The sequence below is a fragment of the Schistocerca cancellata genome, chromosome 1 (genome assembly GCF_023864275.1).
Source record: "Schistocerca cancellata isolate TAMUIC-IGC-003103 chromosome 1, iqSchCanc2.1, whole genome shotgun sequence".
Taxonomy (NCBI): domain Eukaryota; kingdom Metazoa; phylum Arthropoda; class Insecta; order Orthoptera; family Acrididae; genus Schistocerca; species Schistocerca cancellata.
Genome location: NC_064626.1, coordinates 295935992 through 295955743, shown reverse-complemented (window position 1 = coordinate 295955743; position 19752 = coordinate 295935992). Strand labels below are relative to the sequence as shown.

General features: G+C 40.9%; 1 protein-coding gene across 1 annotated transcript in view; it reads right to left on the bottom strand.

Moving 5' to 3' along the window:
* The window catches only part of LOC126171716 (39S ribosomal protein L20, mitochondrial), a 34955-nt gene extending 16114 nt beyond the window's left edge, over window positions 1-18841 (bottom strand). The window contains exons 1-2 of the mRNA XM_049920821.1: window positions 18649-18841; window positions 3607-3717 (exon numbers count right to left, since the gene is read on the bottom strand). Coding sequence (XP_049776778.1) covers window positions 3607-3717; window positions 18649-18735 — 198 coding nt within the window. The 5' untranslated portion in view covers window positions 18736-18841. The remainder of the gene's footprint in view (window positions 1-3606; window positions 3718-18648) is intronic.
* Window positions 18842-19752: the final 911 nt, after the last annotated feature.

The window sequence follows — 19752 nt, the reverse complement described above, 5'->3', positions numbered from 1 at the left end:
ATGTTCAGCCACACACTACTTGAAACACGGTATACAAATTTCCTAAGCATCTAGATAGGGTAAAGAACAGGCTGCAATGTTACATGGATTTAAGTAAACCAAACAGCTCAGTTCTGTTTTCTCTGAATATAGAAATCTGTATCAGTGTGTTTACTTGCAGACAGGATTGCTAGCATACTTAAAAGTATGATGGCACAACCTTCTGGGATGCTCCACAGTAAAAAAGACGTGTTTTACTGAACTGGCACTTGCAGTAACATAATTATGCAAATCCAATAACCATCATTTAGCAGAAGTCTCTTCACATCAGAACTTACAGTTCAAAAACTAACACACGAATACGTTTACTACTTAACAGTATACATTGTCAGTGGTGTCAATCTGGAATGAACTATGAAATTCACAATACCAATACTAGAAGTAAAAGTAATTTTCATATAGAGTATTTGGACACAATCCACATAATGGAACAAAGTACTATACTCTGGTGACAAACATTCACCACATTAATGCAAATTCAGTATTCACGAACACGGTAAAATTACACATTATTATCTACTCTGTCTATAATTTATCAGGATAATTCCAGTTAACAGGTTTTAAATTTCGCAGCATACAGAATGCTGACAGCATTCTCTATAAACCAGTAAAGTTACATAAATGCCTAGTGTGAAGCAGTAATTAAAACAGCAGCTAAAAGTTTCAGAAGAGCAGCATTTTCCTTTTGTTTTCAAAGTAGCTGTTTTTACATTAATTGACAATTCCTGTGTGTAACAATGTGACTATATTGGCACCAACTTTAATTTATTGTCCACTATATTTTATTGAAGCAGCTTGCAGTTGTTGATTTTTCCTATAAATGTATAGCATCATATCATCATCTGTGTAGTAACATGAGTACATTTCAACGTTTGCTCTCTGAGCATCTGTACAATTTCATGTTTTGTAGAGATTGTTCAAAGAAACAACAATGGTAAACTAAATCCAGTTGTAACACTAGGAGTAGTAGTCAAAAATCAACTAATTTCCAACTAGTAGGTGAAGTGAAAAGTAATAGGTAACACACAAAAAATTACAATGTTAGCTGTAGTGCTTAAGCGATGAATCCATTACAATTTTCTGTATAGATTATGCTTTAGTATATTTTGTAACTCAGTCACAACCCCAATGTAATTCCTGATTAAATGTTTCTTCATATTGATTTTGTTTAGTGAAGGAAGTAGGGAAATACAGAAGCATCCGATTCCACCCGTCTGCTTTGACCCATGATACATAAATATGGCAGAAACAACCATACACCACGACTCCAATTTAGCGCCTATGACTTCATTAGGTAAACATGATAAACACGAAAATACATCAAAAACCAACACACACACGTTCCACAAAAGACCTAATGATACTAACGGGACAAGTGTGGGAAATTGGGAGTTTTTCGGTGGGGACAAAGTAAATATAAACTTTATAAACAAATTTAGACACACACCCCCATACCACACCACACAAAACAACGAAAAAACCGACAACAAAAAACTTCCCAAATTCCACTAAACACAATATCCTCTGGAATCGGACTTCCCTTGACCTATATATCTCAACAGCAGCTCACGATCCCACAAATTGGAATCGACCACTTCCCTTGACCTATACAGCTCAACAGCAACTCCCTACACCGGACCACCCACAGCCACAACCACAACCACAAATTAGAATCTAACCCTTCCCTTGTCCTATATAGCTAAACAGCAACTCCCCATACCACAACACTCACAGCCACAGCCACACATTGTAATGGAACACTTCCCTTGACCCCAACACACAACAAATACACTAAGAACAAGAAAAAATAAAAACTTACCACTACAAAGTTCCGGCGCCGCAACACAGGTCGGCCACACACACACACACACACACACACACACACACACACACACACACACACACAAACCAACGAAAAAATACACAACCAAAAGAAAGACCCAACCCACCCACACCCCACCCCCCAACCCAACCTCCCCCCTCACCCCAAAATAAAATGCCCATAAACAAAAGCCAAACATAAATTAATAATAACAAAAAAAAAAAAAAAATCTGAATCACACACTACAACTCAACAAAAACTGCAACAAAACAGATCCTCCACAACTAAAAAATAGCCCTCAGGGATGCTCTTCTGCCAACAGTACTCCCAAGAACTGACTTAACGGCCCCCCACATCCCCTCTATAGTATTCGTACAAGCCCCCATCTCATAATTTTTAAACTCTAAACTATGGTTAACAAATAATGATTGTACCCCCTCTCACCCAACCCCCTATAAGAAGAAAAAACATCTAAAACAACAGTGGAACCTGGTTCTATAAACTCCTCAATTAACCCCACTAATGCCACCTTAGACCGCCCCTCCACAACCCTGAAAACACATTACGAACACCCATCCCCCGGTACAACAGCTCCCCACACCCAGAGGCCAACCACAGACTTACCCCTGCCATACTCCCTTTTCCCAAACTGTGACTCATCCACCTCCACCACAACCCCAAGCCCACCCAACTTACCCCTGTACTTAATAAACTCAGAACATACTTCACGGCATAATGAAAACCAGTCAAGCACACTCCTCTCACTCATGCCAGTCTCATGTGTGCAAAAACTTTGAGAGGATCTATAACAAAAGTAATATGTCAACAACACAATCTCGCACATGCTCAACCTAGACTTCTCGAACCAGGAACTGCGACGTATGGAGCACCATAAGTTATCCCTACGGCATCGCCACATATAACCGTCCCTGGTCCGAGATGACGGAACTTTTGCCAATGTAATTTACTTCCGACAGACAGCACACTTGACCACCTCTGCAATCAACCCAAAAAGCTGCAGAGATCTGATCAGCTCCAAATGAGTTGCGCCAACTCTTTATTGGTCATATCCATACCTAACAAGACCAACAACAAATTCATCTACTCACATTAACATATGACCTACAGCAAACAGCACTGCAATAACTTTCACACAAAACCACTAAATTGTTAAGTAACTGAAACCAATTCTACTCGAAACACAGCCAAAATGCGAACCAGCCACTATAATCAGTAAGACCAAACTGAACCCATTACACCACACAACACGAAACCCTAAACACATCACCAGAGGGCACCACAAACCGCAAAACGACACCTACAAACATGCCACACTCACAAACCAAACTCCACGCCGTCATGACATCACACACCACAACAGCTTTACGTCACGGGTCAAAGCCAATGGGTGGGATCGGACACTTCGGTCGACCCAGAAGTCATATTCGAAGTTACAACCAAGAGATTGAAATTCACACACTTTCACGATTAAGAAACTACACTCTGCACCAACTAAGAAAACCAAGCACAAAGCATCTAATTCAAATGTATAAAAGATTCAGCATGGACTTTATCATTATCATCTGACTCTTATCTTCAACACTGCTGCTTCCCAGCATTTATAGGAGCAAAATGTTGCATGGATAAAAGTGATAAATATCAAACTATGCAGAAATTCAAATTTCTATAAATAAAAAATGTTGTATAACAATGCAATGCAACAATGATAAAATAACAATGTTTACCTGTGCAGCATCAGCCTTCTTTAACCGTCTTCCTTTTGTAGCATACACTAAAGCTCTGTGTACATATCGCACTGCTACAGAGTAACAATTCCTCCTTCGCCCACGGAAATGCTGTGATTAAATTTAAAGAATTAAATTGTTAATTATGCAGAGAACTTTAATAAAGCAAAGAAAACTAACTGCATTTTACATAATTAATGTATTATATGTGTATATAATATGTAGCATAATATTCATCAGAGATTTGTTTATTATGTGGTTAAGCTTTTCTTAATTTAAGTCCCAGTTCTAGTTATTTATTAATGAGAAGTGTGGCAAATCTGAAACAAACATATGTCTCAGGCTATACTACACACCAATCAGTTAACACAATGGAGATTTCGCAGGAAGACACTATCACACACTAATCAGTAACTGACTTTGCGTTTCCAGTATTAGTTTTATTTCCTGCTATTTACTGACAATTGCCAGCATAGTCTTGCATCAATTTTGTTTGCCTGGGTCACCTCTCAGATATGAACAAGAAGAAATGAATGACATTAAGTAAGAGCTCTTTGCATTTCATGACTGGAATTTACAATCACAAACATTATTTTTGAACATCCATTTAGTCTACATCATGCAGAAGGTTGATTGGTTGGTTGGTTGGTTAGAGGGTTAAGGGACTCAACAGTGAGGTCACGGGGCCTGTCCCTCCCATAGCTCTCCCATGCCCTATCCATTACAGCCAAAGTGTTAAAGATGGAAACAGTGCCTACTATCTGGATGAAAGCATAAAAACGTCTTTGACAGTTCTTTTGTTATCAGCTAGTATCAAGGTAAGGAATTCTTCAGGTCTCTTCTTCATCGGAGTGCTATCCCAAAACATAAAATAGGCTCCAGCAAAGGGATAACCACACTGATAAGCAATAAAAATACGTGAAAGGGGGGATAACAAAGGCAGCTGGCTGAGGAAGAAGAATTTAGGGTCCCCCACCCCAGCACGCGGCAGAGATGGCCCCACTCCAACTGCCCTGCCCCTTCCCCAAAAGCAGTTTACAATGTTGTACCTGAGGAAAAAAAAACACACTCTCTGAGAATACGAAGAGCTATGTCAACTGTCCACACATCATCCACCAACATTAGAGGCAAACAATCTGAAAGACAGTGGTTACCGTGGCCATGGACAGTCAGAAGGGGAGAGCAATCCACCAGAATGTGAGCTAATGTCTGAAGTGCCACAACTACAATGTGAGACTAGCCCCATCTCATAAGATAAAACTGTAGGTTAATTTAGATGTTGGTCCATCTCTGCGCGAAGAGATGTTCCATTTGTGCCCTCAAGTCTGCATCTGGGACCATCAAAGCAAATGTTGGTCATGTAAGCGCTCCAGTAGCCAACCTATTCGCCACTCCTGTAGCCAACCTGTTGGCCAGTTCACTCCTACAATATCCAAAGACTTGGGATAGAGAGGAAGACAACTAAGCAGACAGTATGATCCAAGATCAGAGAGAAGACCATGAATAGCAGATACCACAGTGAGACAAGAGTGAAATCAATCAATAGCCTGAAGATTGCTCATTGAATCACTCCGAAAAAGTAGAATACAGCTGAGGGAGGTCTAATTAATAAAATGTAGGGCTATGTTAATGGCTACAATTCCATCATAATAACATTACACATTCTCAACAGCAAATGATGTTGCTGACAGGTGGAAGATGTAAAAACCTACAATGTCTTCTCTCTGGTTTGATAGGATCAGTGCAAATGAGGGTAAACACCCTGACACCACCGAACAACTCAGAAGCAGAGGCCAAAATGTAATGGGGCAACGAACTTTAGGTCCATGAAACAATCAGTCCTAATTTATGATCTGGGTATTAACCAAAAGGAAGGGGAAGGGGGAGAGGTAGGCAGGATGCACAGGTCCCAGCAACCTTGGCATATCGCAATTGGTAATGCCACCAGAGGCGAATGTCAGAAGTTGCTTTCCCTTGTATGCAAAAAGTATTTGAAAAGTTGAGTGATTAGAAAATTGTTGGATGGTGATTGCATAAGTGAGCAAGAAATGGCAGCACTAGAAATGAAGAGCTGAGATCCTGGGTTCAGAGAGGAGACTGTCTACGGGACTACTGAAGGCAGCTGTGACCAGTCTAATTCCACAATAATGCACCAGCTCAAATTATTCTTAAAATGTAGTGACAGTTTAGTAGCTACAAGCATTATCATGCTGCTGGGCTGTATATGACAGTCTTAATTTTTGTAATTTGATGTACAACTAATAATGCATTTAATATCAACTGTTAAAAATTCTTTTTGTACAGAGCCTCTTTGAAGGTCATCTCGTGCATTCAAATTCAAACCGGTTTGAAATGCAAGTTTTGCCTTTATCAATAGAAAGCAGTTTCTTTTACTAATTTTTATGTAAATGAAGTTAAGTAATTCATCTAGGTTCAATAAGTACTGGTATTTTGTTGATATTCCTATTATCTGGCAATACAGTACTCTCATAAATGCCATCTAGATGCAAAAATTGATTTTTTTGACATACTGTACTGCCTGAGAACAGAAGTGTAAAGATACTTATGACTCAAATCTGATCATGGGGCACAATCTGTAATGTGTCATGGGAAGTTAAATGAAATACAAATTTTGGAGACCAGTACAAAAGTAAAATCATTAACTTCAAAGCCAAAAGTGCTGTTGAACCATAAATCTGACAACCATAGTCCAGTTGGGATGACACCAGAGTACAGCAAAAAATGAAGTCGAGTGGTATAATCCACACCACAAGAGCTGTGGGCAAAGCAGTGGAGAGAGTTAAGGCTTCAAATGTAGCTAATCTTTAGTTGATGAAGATGGGGTGCACATGTCAGCCGTTTTAAGAAAGAGAAGTCCCAAAAACTGGGACTATGAAACAAGAGTTCCAAGTGTGGTGCAACCAGAAATATGGCGCCATGGAGTTGACCTTCAGCTGAGGCTACAGATTGAGAGCTATACCAAATGCAAACTTTATCAACATACAAGCCCAGGTGTAACTAACCCAGAGTGAAACACTCAGCACAGAGACCTTCTGATTAACTGTTGCAATGTCTTTGGTCTACCTTGGGACCAGCCAACAGCAGAGGTGGCCTGCAGAAAGCAGAACAGCACTAGTTGAGGCATGGGTGATCATGCCAGATGTCTCTCACGACTCCTATACCATACAATGGAGGGTACATAGGTCACAGCAGAAGTATGCAACTGCCAACTGGCTCTTCAATGAGCACAACATGGTAACTGGCCCTTCAGATGGTGACACGAAAGTGACAGAATCACCAGAAAGTGATCTCTGTCGTACAGGTCACCTTGGGGCAAAGCCACAAGACTGAGGGAAGAGATTGTATAGTTGACAGCCAAAAATATGCCATGGTTGTAAATAAGAGTACCATCATTGAGGAAAGACAGATCAAAATCAGAAAGAAGCTGGTTAATATGAAGGGACCCTACCATATGATGCAGTTCTTCCCCACAAGGGGTAGTGTGCACTGAAATCTCCAGGTAGGAAGAACATGGGGCCAGGGAGTTCTTGGATTAAGGCGGTCATTTCCAGGTCTTCAAGTGCAGCCTGCCTGGTAATAAATGAATTGTGAATGGTTAGGATGTTCACTGTCAAACTGCTATTGCTTCGAACTATTATAGAAGGTAATCCACTCACTAATAACTGTGCAAACCTACATACAGACCCTTTTGATACCCCCTCGAGAACAGTACAGCTCAGCCACAATGCACAGTAACCTTGAAGAGTTGGAGAATGGTTGTCAGCGAAATGTGTTGGAGAGAACACAGATCACATAACAGAAGAAAATTAGTTGTTGTTCACAGAGACATGTCAGTAAAATCGCTGAATTATCATGTAAAAGCTATCCTTCTTGGGACAGCTTACACCCCAGGACCACTATCATAACTATCGGCCGTCAGCTTGGAGTCCAACACCATGGGAAGGTAGGTGGGGGGGAGGGATGCCTCTGGGGTCACCTTCTGACTTGCCATCCAGCTGGATGTGGAAATGGTTTCTGATGATGGTGCCAATGGAAAAACAAGAGGTGAGGCCTGTTGCCCAGAGCCTGTCACTCCCAAAGTCTAATTTACAACCTCTGACAATAAAGTTCGGTGAATAGTCCTGTAACATTAACATAGATGAACTATGAACTACAGTTACCTTACTGTCCTTTGAAATAGTCACCTCCCATAACTATGCAGCATTGAGCTCTGTGATACATGTCCTGGAACCTTTGCATGAAGTCTTCCTTTGGAATGGTGTTCAAAAGCGAAGTCACGTTTCGTTGGATGTCAGGAATATCATCATCTCTCTATCCTCTCAATGTGAGTTTGAGTCGAGGAATAGGAAGAAGTCTGGAGGATTCAGATCCAGCGAGTATGGTGGATTTTCAAGTTGCACCACCCCCTTTTTTGCCAGGAACTGTTTGACGATATTGGCTTTGTGTGAGCGAGCCTTGTTGTGAACAAAAAACCAGGAACCTTGTTGTGCTTACTTTCGTTGTACCCTGAGTAGACGTTGCACGAAACGGGTCAAAATTTCAACATACCATGCAGTGTAAAGTCTTGTTCCCTCAGGTATAAATTCTTTGTGGATAATGCCTTGACTACCAAAAAAGGTGATAAGCATTGTTTTGAGGCTTGATTTTTGGCTCTGACATTTTTCCGACAAGGGGGTCTCTGAGAATGCCATTCCATGCTTTGCCGTTTCATTTCAGGGTCATACCAGAGACATCAGGTTTCATCTTCAGTGACAATATGATTCAAGAAATTGGGTGTAGCATCCACCGTTTCGACAAAATCCTGTGAAGTCTCTAAACGTGCCTGCTTCCAATCGTCAGTGCACAATTAATCAATGGTCATTCTTAATTAATGTCCTCACTTTCTCAGTGTTTTCTTCACTGAGGGTGGTTGCCAGTCGTCCACCACGGGGATTGTCAGAAACACTTTCCCGGCCTCCCCAAAAAAGGGCGAACCACTTGTACACACACACACACACACACACACACACACACACACACACACACACACACACACACTCTTCATGGACAGTGCTTAATCCCCCCCCAAAAACAGGAGAACCACTCATACACACACACTTCATGGACAGTGCTTGGCCCCCCAGACACATGTACCAGCATTGCATGTGTTTCTCTCAGTGTCTTGCCGAGCTTAAAACAAAACTTTAAATTGATCCTTTACACATTCATTGTCCTGTTCTCAGCTCAGAACCAATGCAAGCTCTTCATCCAACAAGCTCTTCATCCAACAGGTCTAACATGGAACACACACGATGCTCACATTAACTATGGTGGGAGCAGGTAGTCAATACCGGCCGTTATGCAGGTGCAGCATTGTGAGTCACCAGTGTTGCCCAGTCGACCGTTCTGACTTTATTCACTGAACTTTATTGTCAAAGTTTGTATCTGCACTACTATCAAAGGTCGACTGTGAGGGAGTAAGTATGCCAGGTACTGACATACCAACCTGGACAAAAGCAGGATATGAAGGATCATATTTGTTTTGAGCTTCGGAATATGAGATGCAGTCAAAGATCTTCAGTTTCTGCATTCCTTAATTACGGTATCACAATTTGGGAATCAGGGAGGGTACTCATTACTGCAGTTGACACAGGAAGGTGGTAGCACACATGGTGAATTTTTGAAAGCTGCCTGACCACAATCTACACCGGTTGGGATGTATGTATACTACAAAGATACGAGGTCAGTTCAATAAGTAATGCAACACATTTTTTTTTCTCGGCCAATTTTGGTTGAAAAAACCGGAAATTTCTTGTGGAATATTTTCAAACATTCCCGCTTCGTCTCGTATAGTTTCATTGACTTCCGACCGGTGGCAGCACTGTACGGAGCTGTTAAAATGGCGTCTGTAACGGATGTGTGTTGCAAGCAACGGACAGTGATCGAGTTTCTTTTGGCGGAAAACCAGGGCATCTCAGATATTCATAGGCGCTTGCAGAATGTCTACGGTGATCTGGCAGTGGACAAAAGCACGGTGAGTCGTTGGGCAAAGCGTGTGTCATCATCGCCGCAAGGTCAAGCAAGACTGTCTGATCTCCCGCGTGCGGGCCGGCCGTGCACAGCTGTGACTCCTGCAATGTCGGAGCGTGCGAACACACTCGTTCGAGATGATCAACGGATCACCATCAAACAACTCAGTGCTCAACTTGACATCTCTGTTGATAGTGCTGTCACAATTGTTCACCAGTTGGGATATTCAAAGGTTTGTTCCCGCTGGGTCCCTCATTGTCTAACCGAACACCATAAAGAGCAAAGGAGAACCATCTGTGCGGAATTACTTGCTCGTCATGTGGCTGAGGGTGACAATTTTTTGTCAAAGATTGTTACAGGCGATGAAACATGGGTTCATCACTTCGAACCTGAAACAAAACGGCAATCAATGGAGTGGCGCCACACCCACTCCCCTACCAAGAAAAAGTTTAAAGCCATACCCTCAGCCGGTGAAGTCATGGTTACAGTCTTCTGGGACGCTGAAGGGGTTATTCTGTTCGATGTCCTTCCCCATGGTCAAACGATCAACTCTGAAGTGTATTGTGCTACTCTTCAGAAATTGAAGAAACGACTTCAGCGTGTTCGTAGGCACAAAAATCTGAACGAACTTCTCCTTCTTCATGACAACGCAAGAGCTCACACAAGTCTTCGCACCCGAGAGGAGCTCACAAAACTTCAGTGGACTGTTCTTCCTCATGCACCCTACAGCCCCGATCTCGCACCGTCGGATTTCCATATGTTTGGCCCAATGAAGGACGCAATCCGTGGGAGGCACTACGCGGATGATGAAGAAGTTATTGATGCAGTACGACGTTGGCTCCGACATCGACCAGTGGAATGGTACCGTGCAGGCATACAGGCCCTCATTTCAAGGTGGCGTAAGGCCGTAGCATTGAATGGAGATTACGTTGAAAAATAGTGTTGTGTAGCTAAAAGATTGGGGAATAACCTGGTGTATTTCAATGCTGAATAAAACAACCCCTGTTTCAGAAAAAAAATGTGTTGCATTACTTATTGAACTGCCCTCGTATATGCCCAAAGTACTGGCATTTAAAGTATTGTGTTGGGGACGGGAAATACAGCTTCCCACTGCAACAATAAACCATGATATTGACCACCTCTGGAAGCAAATCCCTCTCAAAAGCAAGGATGAATGCTCTGTTGTCAATCACATTGTTTTGAAAGCCTCAACATGCACAATGCTCATATCGGATCCCTTGTTCCTCTAAGTGTTTGCATAGCTCACACATTTGCAGCATTAGGTCCCAATATAAAATTAAACCCTACATCATGGTTATTGTAACAGGTATATCACTTAGTTGTTTGCCAGCAAGTACGAGGGCAGTTCAATAAGTAATGCAATACATTTTTTTTCTGAAACAGGGGTTGTTTTATTCAGCATTGAAATACACCAGGTTATTCCCCAATCTTTTAGCTACACAACACTATTTTTCAACGTAATCTCCATTCAATGCTACGGCCTTATGCCACCTTGAAATGAGGGCCTGTATGCCTGCACTGTACCATTCCACTGGTCGATGTCTGAGCCAACGTCGTACTGCATCAATAACTTCTTCATCATCCGCGTAGTGCCTCCCACGGATTGCGTCCTTCATTGGGCCAAACATATGGAAATCCGACGGTGCGAGATCGGGGCTGTAGGGTGCATGAGGAAGAACAGTCCACTAAAGTTTTGTGAGCTCTTCTCGGGTGCAAAGACTTGTGTGAGGTCTTGCGTTGTCATGAAGAAGGAGAAGTTCGTTCAGATTTTTGTGCCTACGAACACGCTGAAGTCGTTTCTTCAATTTCTGAAGAGTAGCACGAGTGTGTTCGCACGCTCCGCCATTGCAGGAGTCACAGCTGTGCACGGCCGGCCCGCACGCGGGAGATCAGACAGTCTTGCTTGACCTTGCGGCAATGATGACACACGCTTTGCCCAACGACTCACCGTGCTTCTGTCCACTGCCAGATCACCGTAGACATTCTGCAAGCGCCTATGAATATCTGAGATGCCCTGGTTTTCCGCCAAAAGAAACTCGATCACTGCCCGTTGTTTGCAACGCACATCTGTTACAGACGCCATTTTAACAGCTCCGTACAGCGCTGCCACCTGTCGGAAGTCAATGAAACTATACGAGACAAAGCGGGAATGTTTGAAAATATTCCACAAGAAATTTCCGATTTTTTCAACCAAAATTGGCCGAGAAAAAAATGTGTTGCATTACTTATTGAACTGCCCTCGTAATAGCCAGAACTGGTTAGGCTCTGTCATATTATTAAGATTGAACCACTTCGCAATTCAGTACGGGAAGTGTGTTCACCAAATACATTTTCAGTATCTCCACAAAAAACATTGGATTACTAGAGAGAAAGACTGTCCATCTGTCTGAGTGCAAACCAGGAACTGAGGGCTGTGTCTGCTTGTTACCTGGCTTTGCTTTCCTCCCATGGCATGGCCAAGTAGGAAAAGTTACTAGGTCTTAATGATCTGCAGTGAATTGTGGTCTGTCTGAAAAGACTGCTGGAGTGTAGTGATCACTTGCTGACAACTTTGGCCTTTTCATGATGCTAGGTATCAGCCACGATTCTGCCCTACTCCAAACAAGGGCTCTCCCCATGAGCACCCCTCCAGCCAGAGCAAAGGCCACCTGGCTTTACACCCAGAGCATGAGTCCCATTGCCCACAAATGGTCAGGCAACTACTACCCAGAATCTGCAGGGAGGTGACAGCTCTAACACCAATTTGCAATCCCTCAGGTTCAGGGCGGTACGACAGTATCGGTACCTGACGACACCCCACAAAAACTGAAATGGTGGACGTCAAATCCAGGTGTGGGAACTGAATGTATATTTTAATCGAAATATGTGATGTAAAATAAAGGAACAAAATGGGAGAAACCATACTCTGCATCCTACAAGAAAGCTGGGTCATCAGCAGGGAATCTGTCCTAGATAACAGTTTTGAGAAAGATGCAGCCAGAGAATGAAACTGCAGCACAAGAAAGGAACAAGTACTGCAATAGCCCTAGGGGCCCATGCCCACCACAGACATACTTACAAATGAGCTGTGAGTGCCCTGAGGGACATATACTGAAATTTTCTTTAGGTTCATTGTTAGACACAAAACATTTCTATAGTGTGTTAGAAACAACGCCACAACCACCACAGTAGTATATGTGCCTCCTTGCTCCTCAGATAATGAACAGAAACAACATACGACGAGAAGAAAAAATTATTCAATTTTAGGGAGCTGAAAATTTAATTGTAATGGAACACAATAGCAGAAAAAAAATAGAACATGAACTGGCAAAAAGGATTAAAGAAAGCCACTTGGTAGAATATTTCACAGAGCACAATAATTATTTAATCATTACTAATACATGGTTTAAGAAACATGAAAGATGGTTGTATACCTGAACGAGATCTGGAGACACTGAAAGGTTTCACACAAATTATATAATGGCATGAAGGGGGTTTCATGGTCAGGTTTTAAACTGCAAAACATTTCCAGGGGCACATGTTGTCTGACCACTATTTACTGGTTGTTGACTGCAGACTGAAGCTAAGGAAATTCCAGAGACGAGGGTCACCCAGAAAATAATGCACCATGTAATATTCCTTTAACAGTTATTTATGGAATGCAGTGGCTTGTACACACAAGAGTGATGTTTCTTCTACACTCCTGTTCTACTACCCTTCCTCCAATGAAACACAATGGCATGTGTGCTCTGTCGCTACAACTCCTTGTTGTGATCATGAAGACATTTCTTCACTGTGTGGATTCACCACGTCATTCTCAAAATGTCTTCAATGAATGGTATTCTTCAATGGTCCAAAAAAGTGGAAGTCAGAGAGCTAGGTCAGGACTATAGGGTGGATGGGGCAACACTGTCCAACCCTGTTCTGTGATGTGTTTCGAATTCCTCAAACTTGCGTGAGGATCCTGAGTCTGATTAATGTGGTCACATATGCTTCAGAATTAATTGTGCTGCCTCTTGACATCACATCAATGAGTATGACACCCTCACAGTTCTGGGACACAGTGCTCTTGATCTTACCCGCAGAAGCAGTTGCTTTGAATTTTTTTGTCTGTGGAGACTGAGGATTATGCCATCCCATTGACTGTTGTTTTGGTTTGGGCTCAAAATGCTTAACTCAGGTTTCATAGCTGTAAATCTGGGACAAGGTGGCTCCCACCTCAGCTTCAATTCATTGCAACAACTCTTAAGATTTTTTTTTTTTTAGAGAGAGAGATTTGTGTTCCACCATACAATAGTGTGGACAGCATTGTGCATACACTTTTGAGTAATCAAGAGCATGGATGATTGCATACACGCTTCCTTTGCCGATTAGCAGCTTGAGCACCAACAGCCGAGTCATTAGGCCTACGCATCAGTTCTTGTGAACGAGCACATCAGCAAGATGCATTTTGTCAGGCATGATAGTAATGGATGGTCTCCCTGATTGCTGGAAATCACAAAGCTACACCATACCGTCTTCTGATGGCCCACCATCTGTGGCCAGTGACTAACAGTACTTCTGTTGATAAACTGCACACAAATATTTGTGAATGTTCCCAATAGTTTCTTTTTCCATGGTGAGAAATTCAATGAGTAGATACTGCTTCTATCATATATAACTTATATAACCCATTTTGAAAAACTGCCACATCTATGCTATCTGTTTTGAGGAAATAGAAAATTTGTGTGTGCACTCCAGAACTTTCAAATAACATGTACCTATAATTTTATATTGTTGGGCCATGACAAAAAAAAAGTGGTGCATTACTTTCTGGATGACCCTTGTAGAAAGAAAATTATGGAGATGGATACTGGATAAGCTGAAATACCCGAAGGTGATTTCAAAGGGAGCACTAGGCAACTACTGAGTGAAACAGGAGAAATTAATGCAACAGAAGATGGATCAGTAACTTTCTAAGAAGAAAGAACTGAAGGCAAAATGAGTGGATCCCACAGAAATCCTTGAATTTAAACAATGAAAGAAATAAAAACACAGGAACTGAATTAATGAGAAAGATGTCTAAAACATGAGACAAAGTGCGAAATGAAAAAGTAAGAATGGCTGAAATGAAAAAATACAAAGCTGTATAAGTATGTAAAACTATGGGAAAGACATCTCAGATATAGTGAAATTAAAAAAAACCTCTGGAGAAAAGAGAAGCAACTGTAGGAACATCAAAAGTTCAGATGTCGACCCAGTACTAAGGTGAGAAGGGAAGAGTCAATGGAACCTACCTACAGTGGTTGTTGGTTTTGTTGTATGACAAAATAATTTGTAGCATGTGATGCTATACATGCTCAAACAGTAGAAGAATAGAACACTGAAAGCATACTTTTGTTTGCATCTATATTATTTTCTGGAATCAGGGTCATGGTGACAAGACTGATCTGTAGCACGCAGTGTAAGTTAGGTTAGATGGTAAAATTTGGTTCAGTTTGTGAAGACAATGAATACAAATATGAAGTCTTGGTTGTGGTAACATACTGATGTGCAACAATGATTGAGAACTAGGTCACACCGGAAGGTGACTGATGGTAAAATCTTATCCAAGGCTTCAGTCAAAAACTGAAGGGAAGGCTGAAAAGTGGAATGAATATATAAATGGGGGGTCAACAGAAACATCCGATCTCATGCGCCGGCTTTGACCCGTGACGTAAGGGTGTTGTGGTGTGTGACGTCATTACGGCGCGGAGTTTGGCTTGTGAGTGTGGCGTGTTTGTAGATGTTGCCTCGTTGACGTTACCTTAGTAGGAGTTTTAGGGCCTGTAATATATAGTTTACCTTTTTACTGTACTTTTTGTTTTAACGTCGTCTATGAGGCTTTTATCAGTTTGCCATTAGATTGTTCAATCTTTATGGTCTATATGTTTTGTCGCTACTCGTTATGTCTAATGAATCAATATTGTTTTTTTCTTTTTTTTTTAATTTGTTTCTTTTTTTTATCTTTTGATTGACCTACACATTGATCTGTAACGTAGCCCTGAATACGAGGTTAGGTTGGGAGTTTTTTTTTTTTGGGGGGGGGGGGGGGGTCAGGGGGGGCACAGCCCCCCCCAGCCTGGCCTTGAGTACCACTTGTTTATTATTATCTTTGTTTGCTATCAATGTTAGCAGATTGTTCTTGTGAAACCTTTGTGTGTGTTGTTTTTCTATGTGTTTTCGTCTTTGTGATACGTATGCAACGTTTTTATATCCGCCATATTGGAATTGTCGTTTATGGTCGTTTCCGCCATATTTGTGACGTCATGGGTCAAAGCCGACGGGTTGGATCGGACGCTTCCGTATTTCCTAAATGGGTTATACACGAAGAGAAACTGCAAGATATTAGGGAAACGGAAGAGAAAGTAGATGAAGGTGTGATGGGAGAGACATACCGAGAGAAAATCTGACAGAGCACTGAAAGACCCAAGTTGATGACATTTCAGAGATCTTTGGAAAGCCATCCATGACCGAACTATTCCACTTGTTATGCAAGATGTATGAGACAGGAAAATACCTACAGAATTCAAACAGAATGTTGTAGTTACAATTCCAAAGCAGGGAGGTGCTGATAGGGGTTAATATTATAGAACCTTCAATTTAACAAGTTGTTGTTTCAGAACACAAAGACTGATAATTTACAGAAGAATGTAAAAACTACTATAAGTGAACCTAAAAAAAAAAAAAAAAAAAAAAAAAAAAAAAAAAAAAAAAAAAAAAATATATATTTTGGGTTTTGGAGGAAAGTAGGAACACTTACTATGACTTATCTCAAAAGAGTGCAGAAAGACAAATTTACAAAAAGGTTATGATAATGCTAATTGTAACACACTATTTGAAATCCTGAACCTAAATAAGACAGGGCTATATCTTTCCCCAGTGTTATTTAAGCGGTACACTAAACAAACCAAGGAGAAACTTGGAGAGGTAAATGGTAGCAGAGAATTTGCAAGAGCAGCCGAAGAGAACAAAGAATACCTTGAAAAGAGGTTATAAGATGAGCATCAACAAAAGTAAAACAAAGGTAATGGAATGTAGTCAAATTAGATCAGGTGATGCTGAGGAAGGGAAGTCTTGTACAAAAGTGAAATGCAGACAATGTTGAATAAACTCTAGCATACAATTCCACCTGTCAGCTGCAACCAGTGATTTAACATCAGATCCAAAGACAGAACAGAAACAAGATTTTGAAACTAGCAGCCAATACTTGTCAGTGTTTCCATGGAGCTGAAGGGTAATAACGAAATATAGAATTGCAGGAATCCTTAATAATATACAAACTTGTGGGACAACTGCAGGAAAGCAGGTGAAGAGAAACTAATTTGTAATTTAAGAACCTCAGAAGCACAGTACGGCAAAATATAGGAAACACAACAGACAGGAACATGGTGTAGCTAAAATTAACAAAACATGGTACCAGCACCTTGAGCTATACAGCTAAAGTAGACAGAGCGATACAGAAAAAAATATATCACATTAAAAAACCTAACAAAAATCCAGAAAAATAATGACACATGGATTAAGCTAGCTAAGTAGTCATAGCAATAAAAAATACATAAATCCTGCACAAAACCATGCTACATTCAGAAACAAAGACCATCTACATATTTGTGGAAGAAAGATTATAAATATGATTACTGCTGTGCTCATCAGTTTTCGCCTAAACACACTTCTGGAAATCTTGGCATATTTGAGAATAATCCACACAGTTTATACACATTACCAAAACAACCACATTTAATAACGTTAAACGAGACAATAGAAATAATTAACCATACAAACAGTAAGTGTCTATGAAAAATAGTAAATACCTAGATATTAAATGCAACAGAAACACATATACAATGATTATTTGTAACCCATAGAAAATTGAGTTCTATCCTTCCTGTAATTCAATAATGAGAGTCATTTAGCGTATGAACAGTGTGTCACACAGAATATAAACTAAATGGCAGAAGGTACACAAGATGTAGAGAGTTAAACAAGTAAAACATGAAGTAGAGAAGGAAGGTTTAAGTAGTTTACTGTTCTCTCAGAGCTAGAACATGTGCGAGGGAATGGAAGAAAGGAGGCTCGTGTGGACTTTCCTGACATTCAAATGAAGTAATTAAAAAACATTTGTAAGAGAGTAGCTGCTTGATTTTCGAACATCATTTCAATTGAATAGTTCACCTGTGGCTACATGACGCACTGTGGATTTTACAGTATTTCTACCATTAGTGGATAAGCATATAAGCAGTCACACGTCCGAGACATTGAATTAACACCATAAATGTGTACAAACTAATGCCAAAACACGATTCATAAAAAATACAAAACTCTTAGGAAACAAATATTTAGTACACAGGTATATAGAACGAAAATTATGGGCCTATGAACTCTCATGTAACTAACATTTTGCACTCACTATCCCTGGTCATTCAAGCGGACAGGAAGAATAGTGCTGAACGTCCTCTATGCGAGACTTGCTAACTGTTGGTGGCGGATCTGGTACTTAATGAGTTGCACCACAAAATGAAAATTTAATTCATTTGATGGCATCCGTAAATGAAATAGACCACCTGCGGCCTTTATTTCACTTCCGCCTGTTTCTCCCACATAAATGTTCTTACAGTCATCATGAAGTGATATCCAACTCGTCACGTCTTTGAAACTGTCCAGACACTCGAAGTTGAATGAATATCATAATCATTTTTTCTCGATCAAAATTACGTAACAGAAAGAGAACTGGTAAACTACAATAAATCTGACAATGAAATGACGACTAGCTGAAGACAGGAGAAATAATCACCACGAAAGAAGAATGTCGTTAAGTTATGATAGCAAATAAGGCTACAAGATAATAATTCAGTTGTCCGAAGCTTCATAGAGCCAACTTGTTTGTTTGAACGAAACAAACGAGAAGTTATGATAACGTAGAGCACACGCTACGTACAATTACACAAAAGCCGATGAACAACACAAAAAAAGAAAGGGAGGAAGCTTTCTTACAGCAGCCAATTTAAAAATTCTTCTTTTTCGCCAGAATTCATCTGGTCCTCTGTTTCTAGCTAGCAAAATAGTATTCAAGAAGACCATTACACCCACAAATATATTTTCGACGGAGGACGCAAGTAGTGTGCCAGCAGCTTGTTTAATGTTTACTACGCTCACAGAGTCACAGTAGTGCCAACTCGCGACACTTCGCCTCCTAGCAGAAATCGCGGAAGTAGCAGAAATAGCAGTGGCGGAGGGATACACGACCTATGTTCCTTAACTGCGACTTTAACTGCGACAAATCACAGTTAAGAATAACAGATACTGAAAAGTAGCATTCACAGAAATCACTGATATCGGAAAATCGCAGCCTCGATTTTGTTGCACAGGCGTCTAAGGCTAGCGAAATGAGGGATGCTCAACTACCGGACCTACCGATAGATGGCTCTAGCGTCAAGCTACCATGATCCTTTGGGAGTTGAGGTGTCTCGGGTCACGCTCAACTACCGGATCAAATGATAGATGACTTATGACTATGTGAGAAGAATTTTACCAGCCTTCAAGCGCGTGCGTCCATGTCAAATTGGTCCACGAAACACCATCTCGTTACCAGTGTGTTGTGTGTTTGCAAAGTTTTTGTGATTCACATAATTTAAACAAGCATGTTAAGGCCCATGAGAATGAAACTTGCAAATATACATGCCCAGTTTGTGAGTGCAAAATCGATGAGAAGGGTGCTCCAGAATATTTTTTGCAACACGGTTTTCCCATGGAAATGGAGACTTCAAAATTTAGTAATAGTGCAACGTTCGAACAGTGGAAGACAAAACTTTAAAAGGAAACTAATTCCAAGTTTATTAAGCAACGTGGTCAAAAAACTAATCAACAGGACATTATAATAAATGAATACTGTTGCCACCGGAGTGGTGTTTTCACATCAAAGAGCCAAGGTGTTCGTGCGGTAAAGGTCCGAGGCTCCAGTAAAACTGATGCTTATTGTCCAGCAGCAATAATGACACAGACATTAACCAGTGCTGAGATTATTGTAAATTTACAGAAAACTCATGTAGGGCATAAGAGAGAAGTTGGCAGGCAGTCGCTGACAAAAGAAGAAAAGAA